Below are 15,169 nucleotides of genomic sequence, written 5' to 3'. Positions count from 1 at the left end.
GGCTAAACGATTAGGTATGTCTATGAAATGGGGAGTGTATCCAAGAACATATATAGGGTTGGCAGACAATGGTCCTATAAGTTTATGTGAATGATGCGATTTCCCAGGTGTATAGTAGAGCTGACAAGGGGCAAGGTTGTGGTCACTGCTTGGTCACAGCCAGCTACCTAGAGGGACCGAGTAGTTGAACCTTTGGGCTTGGTTTGGACCATAGTCGCAGGGGACATCAAGCTCAATTGGCATAACATACTTTACAAAACATTGTTCCACCTCCTACTTTGGCGAGTAGCGACTGGGATCTTAAAAACTAGCAAGCTGCCATCTAGGTGCAACGATGGGTCTCTCCTCGTCCAGAGCAAAGAACAATGAAGAAAACCAAAGATTCATGGAAACAATTAGTCCTAGAGACTGGTACACCATCTGATCTGCAGCCTATATGACTAAGAGACCAGAAGAACTAGATGGTGCCCAGCTACCACTGTCATCCACTTGGAAGGGGATCTATGTAGGAGATCCTTGATAGAGAGGGAGAACAACATGGAACAAAACTCAAAATAATTTAGGGGAAAAAAAGAGGTGGGGACCAGGTTTGCTGGTCTGATAGAGCCTGGTGGAACCACTGAGACTATGACCCCTAGCTGCCCTTCAGGTCTGGAATTGAACCCACACCTGTGGTTTCCAGCCAAACAAAAGACAGGCATATGAGTTGAACATTTACCTCAAGTAGATACACTCTTTGGAGAGACTAATCATGGGAGAAAGAAGGGCTCCTTATGCACAGGGAGACAGCTCAGGGGGCAGGAGTGTATGGAGGGATGGATACAGGGAAGAGAGGTGACTGTCGGGAGGAAGTGGGAGGGGAGCTGTTGCATTGTGGTAAACTGTGGTCAATGACATGAGACAAAAGTGTATGTGAACTGCTGTATGGAAAATGAATTTGCTCTGTAAATCTTCACCCAAATCACAATAATAAAAAAAAAAATACCATTGGGTCTTGATCATATGTTTCCTCTAAAGGTTGAATGTGGACCAGTTCTTTTCAGTACAATGACTGTCTGTATTCCTTCCATCATCTTTTGATGCTTCCTGCATCATTCAGTATTTCACCCAAAGAATCATTAACTTTAATATCACAGCTTGAGAGGTTTTTTTTTAGTTCTTTTCAGCTTGAGAAATGCTGAGTGTGTTCCTCCCCTCTGATTTTACAACTCCAGTTCTTTGAACATTTCATTATAATTCTTCATTTTTTTCACTCAAGCTGCCCTTTGAAAATTTCTTTTCAGCTCTTTTTACGTCATCATTTCTTCCATTCATTTTAGCTAGTCTCCATTCAACAGCAAGTTTTAGAATCTCTTCTGACATCATTTTGGTCTTCTTTTCCTGTCTCTTTAATGACCTTTTACTTTCTACTTGTTTAATATCCTTGATGTCATCCCCCAACTCATCTTTCTTTGATCACTGGTGTTCAGTGCATCATAACTGTTATTTCACATGGTTTCTATATTCAGGTGGGGTATACTCAACATCATATTTTGGCTCTCGTGTACTTGTTTTAATTTTCTTAATCTTCAGCTTCAACTTGCATATGGTCTGTTCCACAGTTAGCCTCTGGCTTGGCTCAGACTGATGATTTTGATCTTCTGCATTGTCTTTTTCCACATACATAGTTAGTCTGATTCCTGTGAGAATGTGATTTTCCATCTGGTGGGGTCCACATGCATAGTTACCATTTATGTTGTTAAGTTGTTGGTTGTTCAAAAATTTATCATGCATTCTCTGGCATCATTTCTGTTACCAAAGCCATATTTTGCAACCACTTATGCTTCTTCTTTGTTTCTAACTTTCACATTCCAGTCACCAGTATTATCACTATATCTTGATTGCATATTTGGTCAATTTTTGACTGCAAAAGTTGGTGAAAATCTTCAGTTTCTTCACCTTTGGATTCAGTGATTGGTGTGGATTTAAGTAATAGTAGTATTAACTGGTCTTCCTTGTAAGTGCATGGGTATTATCCTGTCACACACAGCATTATACGTCAGGATAGCTCTTGAAATGTTCCTTGTGACAGCGAATCCAACACCATTCTTTTTTTAATCCTTTATTTCTGGCATAGTAGGGCATATGATTTTCCAATACAAAATGACCAATACCAGCCATTTCAGCTCACTAATGCCTAGGGTACCAGTCTTTATGCATTTCATTCATTTTTGACAACTTCCAGTTTTCCTAGATTCTTACTCTGTATAGTCCATGTTCTGATTACTAATGATGTATGCAGCTGTTTCTTCTCATTTTGAGTCATGCCACATCAGCAAATGAAAGTCCCAGAAGCTTTACTCCATCTGTGACATTAAGAACAACTCGAAGAGGGAGCTCTTCCCTCCTCGTGTTTTGAGTCCCTTCCGACCTAAGGGGCTCATCTTCTGGCACCGTATCAGACAGTTTTTCCCTGGTATTAATAAAGCTTTCAGTGGCCAATTTTTTCAGAAGGACCTGGCCACATCCTTCTTCTAGTTTTTCTTAGTCTGAAAGCTCCGCTGAAACCTATCCATCATGGATGACCTTGGTAGTATATGAAATACTGGTGGCATAGCTTCCCGCATCACAACAACATGCAAGCAACCACCGTACAAAAGACTGATAAGACGAGTGGTGGTGTCGATAGTGTTGTTGTTATGTGCCATTGAGTCAGACCTGACTCATAGCGACCCCTCCTTGGGTTTCCGAGGCAGTATCACTATGCAAATAGATTGCTCAACCTTCTTTCCATGGAGTGGCTGGTGGGTTTGAACCACCAGCCTTCTGGTTAGGAGTCAAGTGCCTTAAGCACTATGCTACCAGAGCTCTTGGTGTTGATAGTAGCATGTGAAAATGTATTGCTCATGCAAAGACCCAAAAGAATATTTCTGTAACTTAAAATTCTATAATTGAAGAGCATTTCACAGTAGAATTCAATAGCTTGCCATTTATAAATAGAATAAATGAAATTAATTCTATAATTTACCAGAGCTGTGTATTTTTTTTTTGTTTTCGAGGAACCTATGGATTTTTGTTTCCAAGTTTACAGAATTTGATGCTCGAAAACTACATAAATTATACAAGATGGCCCATAAGAAAAGATCTCAAGAAGAAGAGGTAAATACAGATTTAATCCTAATTTAAACAAAAGCTAATCCCACAGAAAAAAAAAAATCCTAAATTATTTTTTCTTGGGGAAGCATTCATAAATTCATAGGTTGTTGATTCTGAAAAGCTCACTCGTTCTGTGCCTTTCTTTTACATTGAAGTGCAGGTTCATGGGGATGAAGGAACCAGTATGTGGACAGCAGCTCGAGGCTGCAGCCCAGCTGCTCTTACACAATGTGCTCTTCCTGTGGTTTACTTGTATGATTAGTTTCTCAACATGCCCCCTAGTAGTCAAGCTAATAGTAAGACCAGATGATTAAAATAGTATCAGTGTATTCTGATGTATTGGAACCAAACTTTTAAATTCTGACAAGGAAGTATATTGCCATGTGTTCCTGGGATCATTTTTCATGAAATCTTTCCTTCTTCCATATGCATGTCTTATGGCAGCTTATTAATGTGGTTTCTGATATGTAATAGGGTTGTGGGCAGAAAATACTTTTTTCTGTTCTTCTCTGGGCCATATACTTGGTGTCCTTCCAGTCTTTGTACATAGGGTCCCAGTTCCTCACATAAAAGAAAAGCATGAAAAGGTGCCCAGAAGTTGCTTCCCCCTTCTTTGGCATAGGGGAATGAGGATGGAAGCAACTTAGCTAGTACCACAGGGCAGTGATCTTGTGTAAGCCTGCCTGTTTGCAGTCCTGCTGACTTGCCACAAGGGCTCCACCCAAATCAGCCACTTCCGGGCCAATCTGTGACTGTTTTAAATCTCTCCCATTAACATATCAGCTCCATGAAGGCAGGGATTTTATGTCTCATCCCGTGTGCTATGCATCCTCAGCGCTTAGAATGGCATTGGAGAAATACTCAGTAAGTTTTAGTTGTATGAACTATGCTATGCCCAGCCAGAACTGTGGAGTAGTATACCCACAAGTAGTTTATAATTTAATTGTCCATGAGAAAATATGCTATAGCAGTAACATATAGCAATAATATACTAATACTGCCAACTGTTCGTTTAAATTTTAAACATTATAAAAACTAGTCAGGAAAGATCTTTAAGAGAAGGTGAAATAGGAATGAGTCTTATTAGCAAGGAGTGAAAGTTAGGATGAGAATTTGAAGTTGGATGCATAATATAGTAAAGGGCTTTATTCTAAACATCACAAGTGAGTATAAGTTGAATAACAAAAACAGTGGTCCTACTACTGCAGGTATACATTGTCACAATGGAGGATAATCCTGCAAGATTTATGAAAAGACTGAAACTTGGAAGTTTCATTCTAAGGATTTATTTTCAGGAGATAATTAAAGATTTTTAAATGGGATTAACTGTATATCAAACAACAAGAAATAAATACATTATATATTCCAGGGAATGCTCTTCAACTGTTAAAAAAAAGTAACTAGAAATAAATATTTGCATGTGAAGACTTTCACATTATATTAAGTTAAAAAAGGCAATACCAAGTAATAATTTTGTTTTTAAAAATCTATATATAATCCTTCAAAAAACTTGGACAGATATAGATCAAATTTTAATAGTAATAATCTCTTGATGATGAGATTCTAACTTGCTTGGTTTCTCATTTTTTTACTTACTATATTTTCTAATATTTTTATGTCAAACATCATATTACTTGTGTAGTAAAGCAGGTACTAAAACTTTTAGATGTTTAGCTTGATGACCTTGGTGTAAAAACTACTTCCCACCTGGACTAGTCAGGAGTTGTTTGTTCTAGTGAGCTCAAGGAAGTTGATAGTCCTGGTTTTGCATGGTCCAGGATGATTCTTTGAGAATGCTTATGACTTGAGCCCCTATTCCAGACCACCAGACACCTAGCAGTCCATGCATGGATTCTTAAAGGTGTACTTATCGGTGGAGGTTTTTCTATAGTGGGCTAGTAGGTCAGTGTGGCAGATGGATCACTATTAGCTTGGTCATGGTATGCAAGCTCAATGAAACTTATGAGCATTTTTTGCTAGGAAGGTAGTAAATGGTAAGCCACTCAAGCAGGGCAGGAGGGAAATACTTAAAGGTGGTTGTCTTTACTCTGCTTCTGGGAAGTAGACCTGGGGTGTTGAGATTCTTTGGGTTTTTTTTTTACTCTACAGGAGCAAAAGAAGAAAGATGATGTAGTTGGTGGTAAAAAACCATTTCGACCAGAGGCCTCTGGCTCCAGTCGGGACTCTCTGATGTCTCAGTCTCATACCCCACACAACCTTCACTCTCAGAAGCCTCATTTGCCTGCCTCCCATGGCCCACAGATGCATGGACACCCAAGAGATAACTACAGTCACCCCAACAAGAGACACTTTAGTAATGCAGGTAGGCCAGTATGTGGAGTTTTTGAAAGTGGGGCCAAGGGAAGAATCATTTCATTTTCCAAAGATAGTGGCTGGACCTTTTGTACTTTACTCTTCTCTAATGCTACATTGTCCTTTTTCTTTATAATGAAATAAAGTACAAACTAAAGATACAGAAGAGTATTATTTCAACTTTAGATTAGGAAAAATACAGCCACCATAAACTGGAAAAAAAAGGGAGGGGGGAGAAAAGTTTACATTATATGTCAGTTACATGCTTAATCCTACCACTGGTCTGTCAGTTTGTCCTACTGTGGTGGCTTGCATGCTGCTCTGATGGTGGAATATGTGCCACTGGTATTTCAGATACCAGCAGGGTCATTCATGATGGACAGATTGCAGTGGAGCTTCCAGGCTAAGACAGACTGGGAAAGAAGGATAGGGCCATCTACTTCTGAAAAAATTAGCCACTGGAAACCTTATGAATAGCAGTGAAACATCACCTGACCTCTTTAAAGTGTTAAAGAACAAAGATGTCAGTTTGAAGACTGAGGTGTACCTGACCCAGCCCATCATATTTTCAGTAGCCTCGTATGCCTGTGAAAGCTGGACACTGAATAAGGAGGATCAAAGAAGAACTGATACATTTGAATTGTGGTGTTGGCAAAGAATACTCAAAATACCAGAAAAATAAACAAATCTGTCTTTAAAGAAGTACAGCTAGAATGTTCCTTAGAAGTGAGAATAGCCAGACTCCATTTCACATATTTTGGTCTTGTTGTCAAAAGAGACCATTCTCTGGAGAAGGATATTATGCTTGGTAAAGTGGAGGGTCATTGAAGACGGGGAAGACCCTCAACGAGATGGATTGATAACAACAGCTGCAGCAGTGGGCCGAAGCATAGTAAAGATTGTGAGGATGGTGCAGGACTGGGCAGTGTTTTGTTCTGTTGTGCACGGTGTCTGTGAGTTGGATCCGGCTCAGCGGCACCTAACAGCAGCAACATGCTTAAACTGATTAATATTCAAAGAGTCTTTATAAATCAATAACAAAAAGATAATCAGATAAAAAGATGGGCAAAGATTAGGAATTAGGGGATTCATACAGAAGAAGAAATATAAATGGCCACTGTGACAAGATGACAACCCTTGCTATAAGGTAAATCAACTAATTTTTTGGTTAGAAAGCTAATCCATTTTTATCCATTCTTATGAGCAGAAATTAAAAAGTGATATACACAACTTGCTAAGAATATGAGTTACTACAGTCTTTTGAAAAAATAACCTGAAATATCTAAGTATATATGGCCTTTAGCACTTTAATCCCATTTCTGGGAGTTTGTCCAGGAGAAATAAAAACACATACGTTTATGAGGATGCTGTTGCAAAGATACATTGGCAAAAATCTAAATGAAACCTGAAATATTCTTTAATAGAGGGAGAGTTAAATATAAGTAATGGGATATTTGTACTTTCTATAATATTCTCCTGAAAAAAAACAATCTCACTGTCATTGAGTCGATTCCTACTCATAGCAACCCCATTGGGTTTCTAAGGCTGTAAATATTTATGGAAGCAGACTGCCCATTATTGCCACTTATTAAAAATAATCAGTTGACTCTACAGATAAAAAAAAAAATGGAAGGAATGATGAACAGCAGCAATGACAAAATCCTTGTGTATGTGTGAGTTTAATTTATTGAGGTGAAATTTATGTAACACAGACTAGCCATTTAGTGACATTTAGTAAGTTCACAGCTTTATGCAACCACCACCTCTATTTAATTCCAAGATAATTCCATCACTCCAGAATGAAACCTCATACCAATTAAGCAGTTTCTCCCCATTCCCATAGATAGATATCTTCGGTGACTATAGAAGTCACCTGACCTCTTTGAAGTTTTCCCCTCTTTGGAATCTTTGTCCTTCTGGCTTGATTGCTTCTGCTGCTTGTGTGTGCGTGTGTGTGTGTGTGCGCTTTGGGTACAAATTTACAAAGCAGATTTCTTTACATTCAACAGTTCGTGTACTTTTGATTTCACAGCCCCAATTTTAATCCCCAGGCATAAAGACTGGTGGTTCAAACCCACCAGCCACTCCTCAGAAGGAAGGTTGGGCAATCCTACTTCCGTAGTGATACTGCCTCGGAAACCCAAGGAGGGGTCGCTATGAGTTGGGGCTGACTCGACGGCGAACAACAACAACAGGCATAAAAAACTCTCCTACCTGTGACTACCCCCTCCCTTCTTATGTATGTATTCCTGTCTGTCCAGCTTTCCTTCTATGTGAATGCTGCCCTTCTGATGTCTCTTGGTTGATCGATCTAGGGGGTATATCTCCCTGGGGTAGGTGTTCTGCATGTAGTTCTTTCTACTGTTGGGCTGAGAGCCAATCCATGGAAGTGAGTCCATTTCTAGGCCTGAAGGATAACCCGGGGCCATTGTCTCAGGGTCCCACCAATCTCTATCTGACTAGTGGTCATTTTTGTGTTTTTGGATTTTGTTCCACATTTTTCCTCCCACTGTACGTAGAATCTCCAATTTTGATCCCTTTCCAAGTGGTTGGCATTAGTAGCTGGACACCATCTAGTTCTTCTGTTCTCAGGGTCATGAAGGCTGAGGGCCTTGTGGTCCATCATATCTTTGGACTAATTGTTTTCAAATGACTTTGATTTTTCTTCACTCTCCTTTGCTCCAGTCAAGAGAAGACCAGTAGTTAGTCTTTGTTGGCTACTCAAAAGCTCTTAAAACCCCAGTCACTACTCATCAAAGTGGGATATAGAACAAGATTTTTATGTACTATATTGTACAGTTGATCATGATGTCCCCTGCAACTATGGTCCCAAGCTTGTAGGCCTAGTGATTCTGTCTCTCAAGATGTTTGTCTCTGAGAAGCTACTCCAACCCTGTTTGCTGTCACTTATATAATGTATGGATAATTTTGTAGCACAAGTATGTCTGTAAGATTGTCTTTAGCCAAATCTATCCTTTGGTCTTGGGTATATTCCTTTTGCCTGCCCCTACCTGATTTTCTCACCTATCTATGCATTTACCCATTGCCTAGTGTTTGCTGCCACTGGTAATGCAGTATTGTGCATGTAATATATTTGCCAATGTTGTCTATATCTTTTGTGTACATTTTTGTTTCCTTCCTTTCCTCATTGTCACTGTGCTGGTCACAGACTCTTGTCGTGCTACCCCATCCCTCACCCAAATCACATGTGACCTCCAGCTAGTCCAGAATTTTCCCTCTCCTTCTCTCCCAGCTTCTGCTTTTTGATGCCTTTAAACAGATCACTTTTTTTTTTTTTTTTTTTAAATCTGGCCTTGTTTTTGGCAAGAGTTAATTTCTGTAAGCTACTCTTAGCTCCCTAAAAGCAGAAGTTCCATGTCATTAGACCTGAAAAATCTAAGTAGTTCAAAATTAATTGATCGTCATTTTGTTAGGGGAAAAGCTATACAAGATGACTGGGAACTGTCTCCATGTTCTCAGTAGTTCTAGATGTATTAGGTATACTGACTTTTTCCTGGTATTAGGCTAGTTTTGTGTTCTAAGGTGATGTTGCTGATTTTATATTCTTCTTAAGCTACCTGCAGTCTTCTTTAAACCTTGGATTCTCACCTTAATTGCCCAAAACTTCTAACCTGTGACCTACCTCATTGGGATGCTCAAGAAGGAAAAAAAGGCAGTTTTATTTAGTCTGGAAATTAATTACTTGGCTTGAATTTTAAGCATCTGTACTGTACCATAGACATTGACACCCTGTTTGAAATCATACTTTCCATTTGGTTTGAAGCTATCTTCAGATGACGTTTTCATTGTTCAGGTATCTTTTGTTACTGTTTGTTAATTTTTAGGGTGATTGGCCAAAAGTTTTGTACTTCTTGGTCCTTTGGTCAGAGCCACCCAAGATCAACAATGGATTTAAGCCACTGATTGACTGTATATTATAATAATGGTATCTGTTTCTAAGCTGCACATATTCCTTGATGTTGTTATTTGATTATTTGATTTGACTATATAAAAATGCTAGAAGACTGGCAAAATGAATAGAGAGACATTTATTTGGTGACATATCTTTGGTTTTATTATAATGATAAATTGAAGACAGATTTCCCATGTGGCCACATAGTTTCTTCTAGTTAATCCTCTCTGTTGGTTTCCTAGGCTTCCTGTAACAAATTACCACAGACTAGGTGACTTAAACAACAGAAGGTTAATCTCCCACAGTTCTAGATACCAGAAGTCCAAAGTCAAGGTGTAGGCAGGATAGTTTCTTTTTGGGCTGAGAGAGAATCCTTTTCTTTTCCTCTTCCAGCCTCTGGTGGCTGCCCTGCCAGAAATCCTTGGTGTTTTTTTGACTTGGAGCTACATAATCCCAGTCTCTGCCTTCATCTTTACATGGACTTCTTCTCTTTCTCTGTCTGCAGTCTTCCTCTGCCTTTGTCTTAAAAGGTCACCTGTCATGAATTTGGGACCCACACTAAGTCTGGGATGATCTCATCTTTTCAGATCCTTAGTATGATTGCATCTACAAAGACCCTATTTTCAAATAAGATCATTTTCAAAGGTTCCAAGTGGACATTTATTTGTATGTGTGTGTGTGTTGGGGTGTGTCACAATTTTAGGCATGAGAGTTGGAATGATGTTTCAGATCCGGTATGAGCAATTGCTTTTTTGTGTGTGTGGACTAGGGAAGAATCTTAGAATCAGTAAATATCATCAGGAAAGATTTTCAGAGATCAGGCATAGCTTATGGTCCAAAACTCAAACTCACTGCCGTTGAGTCGAATCTGACTCATAACGACCCCTCCTCGGGTTTCTGAGGTGGTACACTATGGAAATAGGTTGCCCAGTCTTCCTTCCAAGGACTGGCTGTTGGGTTTGAACCACCAACCTTCTGGTTAGCAGTCAAATGTCTTAGACACTACACCACCACAGCTGTGTAAATGAAGAATACCATTTTGCATTTGTAATACGATGTGCCATTTTCCAATTTAATGTTTGGTTTTGATTTTTTGAGTAAAATCTCAAAAAATATGGGGATCTGCCCCATATTGGAAGGAAGATGGTATGAAAAATGAAAAGCAGCAATTCTTAATTAACATGTCAGGAGAGAGATTGTGAATTTTCTTTTGTCCTAAATTGGAGGAGAAAGGATGTTAGGACTACTATTATTTGGGTGTTAACCAGCAGCAGTAAGGCCATGGTGGAGGAATGTTAATGTCTGCACAGTGTGTTGGTTTTGCAGTGGGAGCTTTGGTGGAAGCAAAATCCATCTGTTTCCTGCTGTCATGAGATGTTTTTTTTCTTTTCCTGCAGATCGAGGAGACTGGCAGAGGGAAAGGAAGTTCAGCTATGGTGGTGGCAACAACAATCCACCATGGGGTAGTGACCGACACCATCAATATGAGCAGCACTGGTACAAGGACCACCATTATGGGGACCGGCGACACATGGACACCCACCGTTCTGGGAGCTATCGGCCCAACAACCTGTCCAGAAAGAGACCTTATGACCAGTACAGCAGTGACCGAGACCACCGAGGGCATAGAGATTATTATGACAGGTATATTGAAGTCCCCAAGACAGTAGGTGTTGACTCTGCTAGGAACTTCCTTTTCCTAATGAGAGAAAGAAGTGACATATGTATTATTGCATGTATCTATTAGATGCTTATTGAACATCTGTCAGATACCAGGCACAGTCTTTGTAGGTGGGGGTACCAAGTCATATCAGACATCCTTGCTGTCATTGTGTCTTCAGATTGTCAATGAAGAATTGTGACATAAGGCAGCTGGCCCTGTGTGTTGAGTGGATGGTCGAGGGTAAGGATTTTTGAGTGTTTTTCTGAGGCTGAGGAAGATGGGGCCCTGGGCCTTGAAGAAGAGTAGCTAAGCCGAGAGGAATAGAATAGGCCTCCCAGGCCTGAGGCAAGAAAAGGCAGCTAGGACAGAGGTGGCCGGAAGGTTAACAGATTGGATGATGGGGCCCTAAGTATCAGGCTTAAAGTTTGATCCTCTGGGTCATAGGGTGTGTTTGTGGTCTTACCATTTTATCTGTGTAGGAAAAGAGTGTTCTTTTTGCCTTTGAGAAAATCTAGGGAAGTGTGGTAGCCATAAATTTTGGGTCAATATTTCAGCCTCACTGGGTAGCAGAAATCCCAAGATGGGTACTAGGCCATAGTCCCTGCTCACTAGGAGCCCACAATTTGAAGTTGTGCCTTCTCTACAACTATATAAATCCCACCAACTGTATTATCCATAGTTTTGAACTGCAGGAGTTGGAAAGTAGACCAAAGGCTAAAGAGATTTTGCCACTATTTCCTAATTTCAGAACTTGGCTGTATTTAAATTTCATAGCAACTTTGGTTTTCCCTAGACTAAAGACATGTTTTGTTTTGGTTGCTCCTTGATGTTAAAATGGGGAAATTGCACATAAACATCTCAGTGTCCTGCTTCCTTTTCAGAAGATCTGGTAAACACCAGGCTGCATCAGCACGGCAGCTGTCCATGAGTAGCAGCTGCCTCCTTCAGAGCGGGGCCTATATCCCTCACTCCTTACCCTTCTCTCTTGTCTCACCTAGCTCCAATATGCATTTGTGTTTTTGACCCCTGCCTTGGGCTCATTTGCCAAGGTTCTCGAAATGGTATGAGGCCAAGGTCCACTATCTCTTCTTCGCTGCTACTTCTCCAGCACAGCACTGGGCACACAGTAGCTTCCTAATAAAAATATTTGACTAAAAATAGGCCAGTCAGTCTCTGAAATATATGACAGTTGTCAGGTTTTTGTTGTTTAGGCCAAAGGAAAATCAAAAAGCCTTTGGATAATAGGTTTAAACCTGATTTGAATCTTCATGTTAAATGGAGCTCATTTTGTGTCTGGTCTTCTCATACATGAGGATTCAACATCTTTCTAGTTATTTATTTATTTTTTTAAATTTTGTTGTGATTTGGGTGAAAGTTTATGGAGCAAATAACACTTTCAATACAGCAGCTCACATACACTTTGTCTCATGACATTGACTTCAACTTCCCACAATCCAAAAGCTCCCCTCCTACTTCCTCCCTGTAGTTAGCTCTTCCCTGTGTCCTTCCCTCCCATGCACCCCTGCCCCCTGAGCTGTCTCCCTGTCTATGGACAGCCCTTCTATTTGCCCAATTGTCCTCTCCAAGGAGTGTAAATATTCAGCTCATATGCCTGTCTTTTGTTTGGCTGGAAGCCACAGGAGTGGGTTCAATTCCAGACCTGAAGGGCAGCTAGGAGCCATAGTCTCAGGGATTCCATCAGGCTCTCTATCAGACCAGCCAACCTACTCCCCCTTTTTTTTTTTTTTTTTTTTAATTCTTTTGAGTTTTGTTCCACATTGTTCTCCCAGTCTGTCCAGGATGTCCTACATAGATCCCTGTCCAAGTGGCTGACAGTGGTAGCTGGGCACCATCTACTTCTTCTGGTCTCATAGTCGTATAGGCTGAGGATCCCATGGTGTACCAGTCGCTTGAACTAATTGTTCCCATGCATCTTTGGTTTTCTTCATTCTTCTTTGCTCTGGACAATGAGATGCATTGTTGCATCCCAATGGTCACTTGCAAGCTTTTAAGATCACAGTCACTACTCACCAAAGTAGGATGTGGAACAGTGTTTTTGTGTAGTATGTTATGCCAATTGAGCTTGATGTCCCCTGCAACCACAGTCCTAAGTCCACAGGTCCAACTATTAGCTTCCTCTGGGTAGCTGGCTGTGGCCAAGAAGTGACTACAGCCTTGTTCCTTGTCAGCTCTACTGTATACCTGGGAATACTTACACAACATACAAATATACTTGTAGAAATCATTGTCTGCCAACACTATACATGGTCATGGGCACACTCCCCACTGCATAGACATACCTATGGATTAAGGTTTGCATTCACTGATAATACAGTACTACATGTGCAAAAGGGTTCATCCTTGTTGTCTACACCTCCCATGTACCTCTCTATGTCTTTCTGTTCCTCAGTGCCACCATGTTGATCACTCACATTTGGTACATTGCCCTTCCCTTCACCCAAATCAGTACTTGTCTCTATGTATCTAGTAGTGTTTCCTCCCCTACCCTCCCACCCCTGGCAACCAATAAAGAAAATTTCCTTCCATATATAAACCTTTCGTTGACTTTTTGTAATAACGAACTAATACAATAGTTGTCCTGTGATTGACTTATTTCCATCAACATAATGTCCTCCAAGTTCACCCACATTATGCGGGGTTTTGCTGATTCTGCCTTACTCTTTAGGATTTCTTAGTATTCCATTGTGTGTATGTGTCATAGTTTGGTTATCCATTCTTCTATTGATGGTCACCTAGGTTGTTTCCATCTTTTTGCTGTTGTAAATAGTGCTGCAATGAACATGGATGTGCATATATCTGTTCTTGTCCTGTCTCTCGCTTCTTTAGGATATATACCTAGTAATGGAATGGCTGGGTCAAATGGTAATTCTAACTCCAACTTTGTAAGGAATCACCATACTGGTTTCCACAGTAGTTGTATCATTTGACAGTCCCACCAGCCGTGTATGAGAGTCCCAATCTCTCTGCATCTTCGCCCTCATTTATTATTTTCTGTCTTGAACTCTGCTACTAGTGCTGGGGCAAGATGGTATTTCGTTTTGATGTGCATCTCTCTAATGGCTAATGATCATGAGCATTTTTTCATATGTGTGTTGGCCTTCTGACTATTCTCTTTGGTGAAGTATCTATTCATGTCTTCTGCCCATTTTTAATTGATTATCTTTTTTTTTTGTTGAGGTGTTGGAGTTTTCTATAAATTCTAAAGATAAGTCCCTTGTCAGATATGTCGTTGCCAAATATTTTTTTCCCAATCTGTAGGTTCTCTTTTGACTCTTTCGGAGAAGTTTTTGGAAGCATATAAAAACTTAATTTTTAGAAGCTCCTGTTCATCTATTTTATCTTACGCTGTTTGTGCATTTTGGGTTATGCTTCATAGTCTACTTATGCCATTTATTAGGGCCCCTAAATTTGCCTATAGTTTTTCCTTGAAGAACTCTATAGTTTAGGTTTACATTTAAGTCTTTGATCCATCTGGAGTTAGTTTTTGTGTATGGTATGAGGTACCAATCTTGTTTAATTTTTCTGCAAATGAATATCCAGTTTTGCCAGCACCATTTGTTAAATAGATAGTCTCTTCCCCATTCAGTGGATTTCAGCCCTTTGTCAAAGATCAGCTGACCATAGGTTGATGGATCTATTTCTGGGTTCTCAGTTCTATTCCATTGGTCTATGTGTCTGTTGTACCAGTACCAATCAGTTTTGACTACTATGGCTGTATAGTAAATTTTAAGATCTAGGAGTGTGAGACCTCTTACTTTGTTCATCTTCTTCAGTAGTGCTTTGCTTATCTGAGGTCTCTTTCCTTTCCATATAAACTTAGTGATTGATTTTTCCATATCCTTAAAGAATGTTGATGGGATCTAGATTGGGATTGCATTGAATGTACAAATTGCTTTGGGTAGAATTGACATTTTCACAATGTTCAATCTTCCTATCCATGAGCATGGTGTGTTCTTCCACTTATGTGCATCTCTTAGGGTTTCTTGAAGTAGTTTTTTATAGTTTTCTTTGTATAGGTCTTTTGTATCCCTGGTAAGATTTATTCCCAAGTATTCTATTTTTTTTGGTAGCTATTGTAAATGGTATTGATTTCCTTATTTCTTTGTCAGCAATCTCTTTGCTAG

The 15,169-nt window shown here is 39.9% G+C and overlaps 1 protein-coding gene across 1 annotated transcript in view; it reads left to right on the top strand.

Annotated features, from left to right (window-relative positions):
- The window catches only part of CHD2 (chromodomain helicase DNA binding protein 2), a 215,195-nt gene that overhangs the window by 188,952 nt on the left and 11,074 nt on the right, over positions 1–15,169 (top strand). Inside the window, exons 35-37 of the mRNA XM_042783579.1 lie at positions 3,039–3,138; positions 5,245–5,458; positions 10,759–11,005. Coding sequence (XP_042639513.1) covers positions 3,039–3,138; positions 5,245–5,458; positions 10,759–11,005 — 561 coding nt within the window. The remainder of the gene's footprint in view (positions 1–3,038; positions 3,139–5,244; positions 5,459–10,758; positions 11,006–15,169) is intronic.

The sequence above is a fragment of the Orycteropus afer genome, unplaced genomic scaffold (assembly GCF_000298275.1).
Source record: "Orycteropus afer afer isolate SDZICR_OR568_19922 unplaced genomic scaffold, OryAfe1.0 scaffold00019, whole genome shotgun sequence".
Taxonomy (NCBI): Eukaryota; Metazoa; Chordata; class Mammalia; order Tubulidentata; family Orycteropodidae; genus Orycteropus; species Orycteropus afer.
The sequence above is the reverse complement of the archived record's forward strand: the minus strand, read 5'-3'. Positions and strand labels throughout refer to the sequence as shown.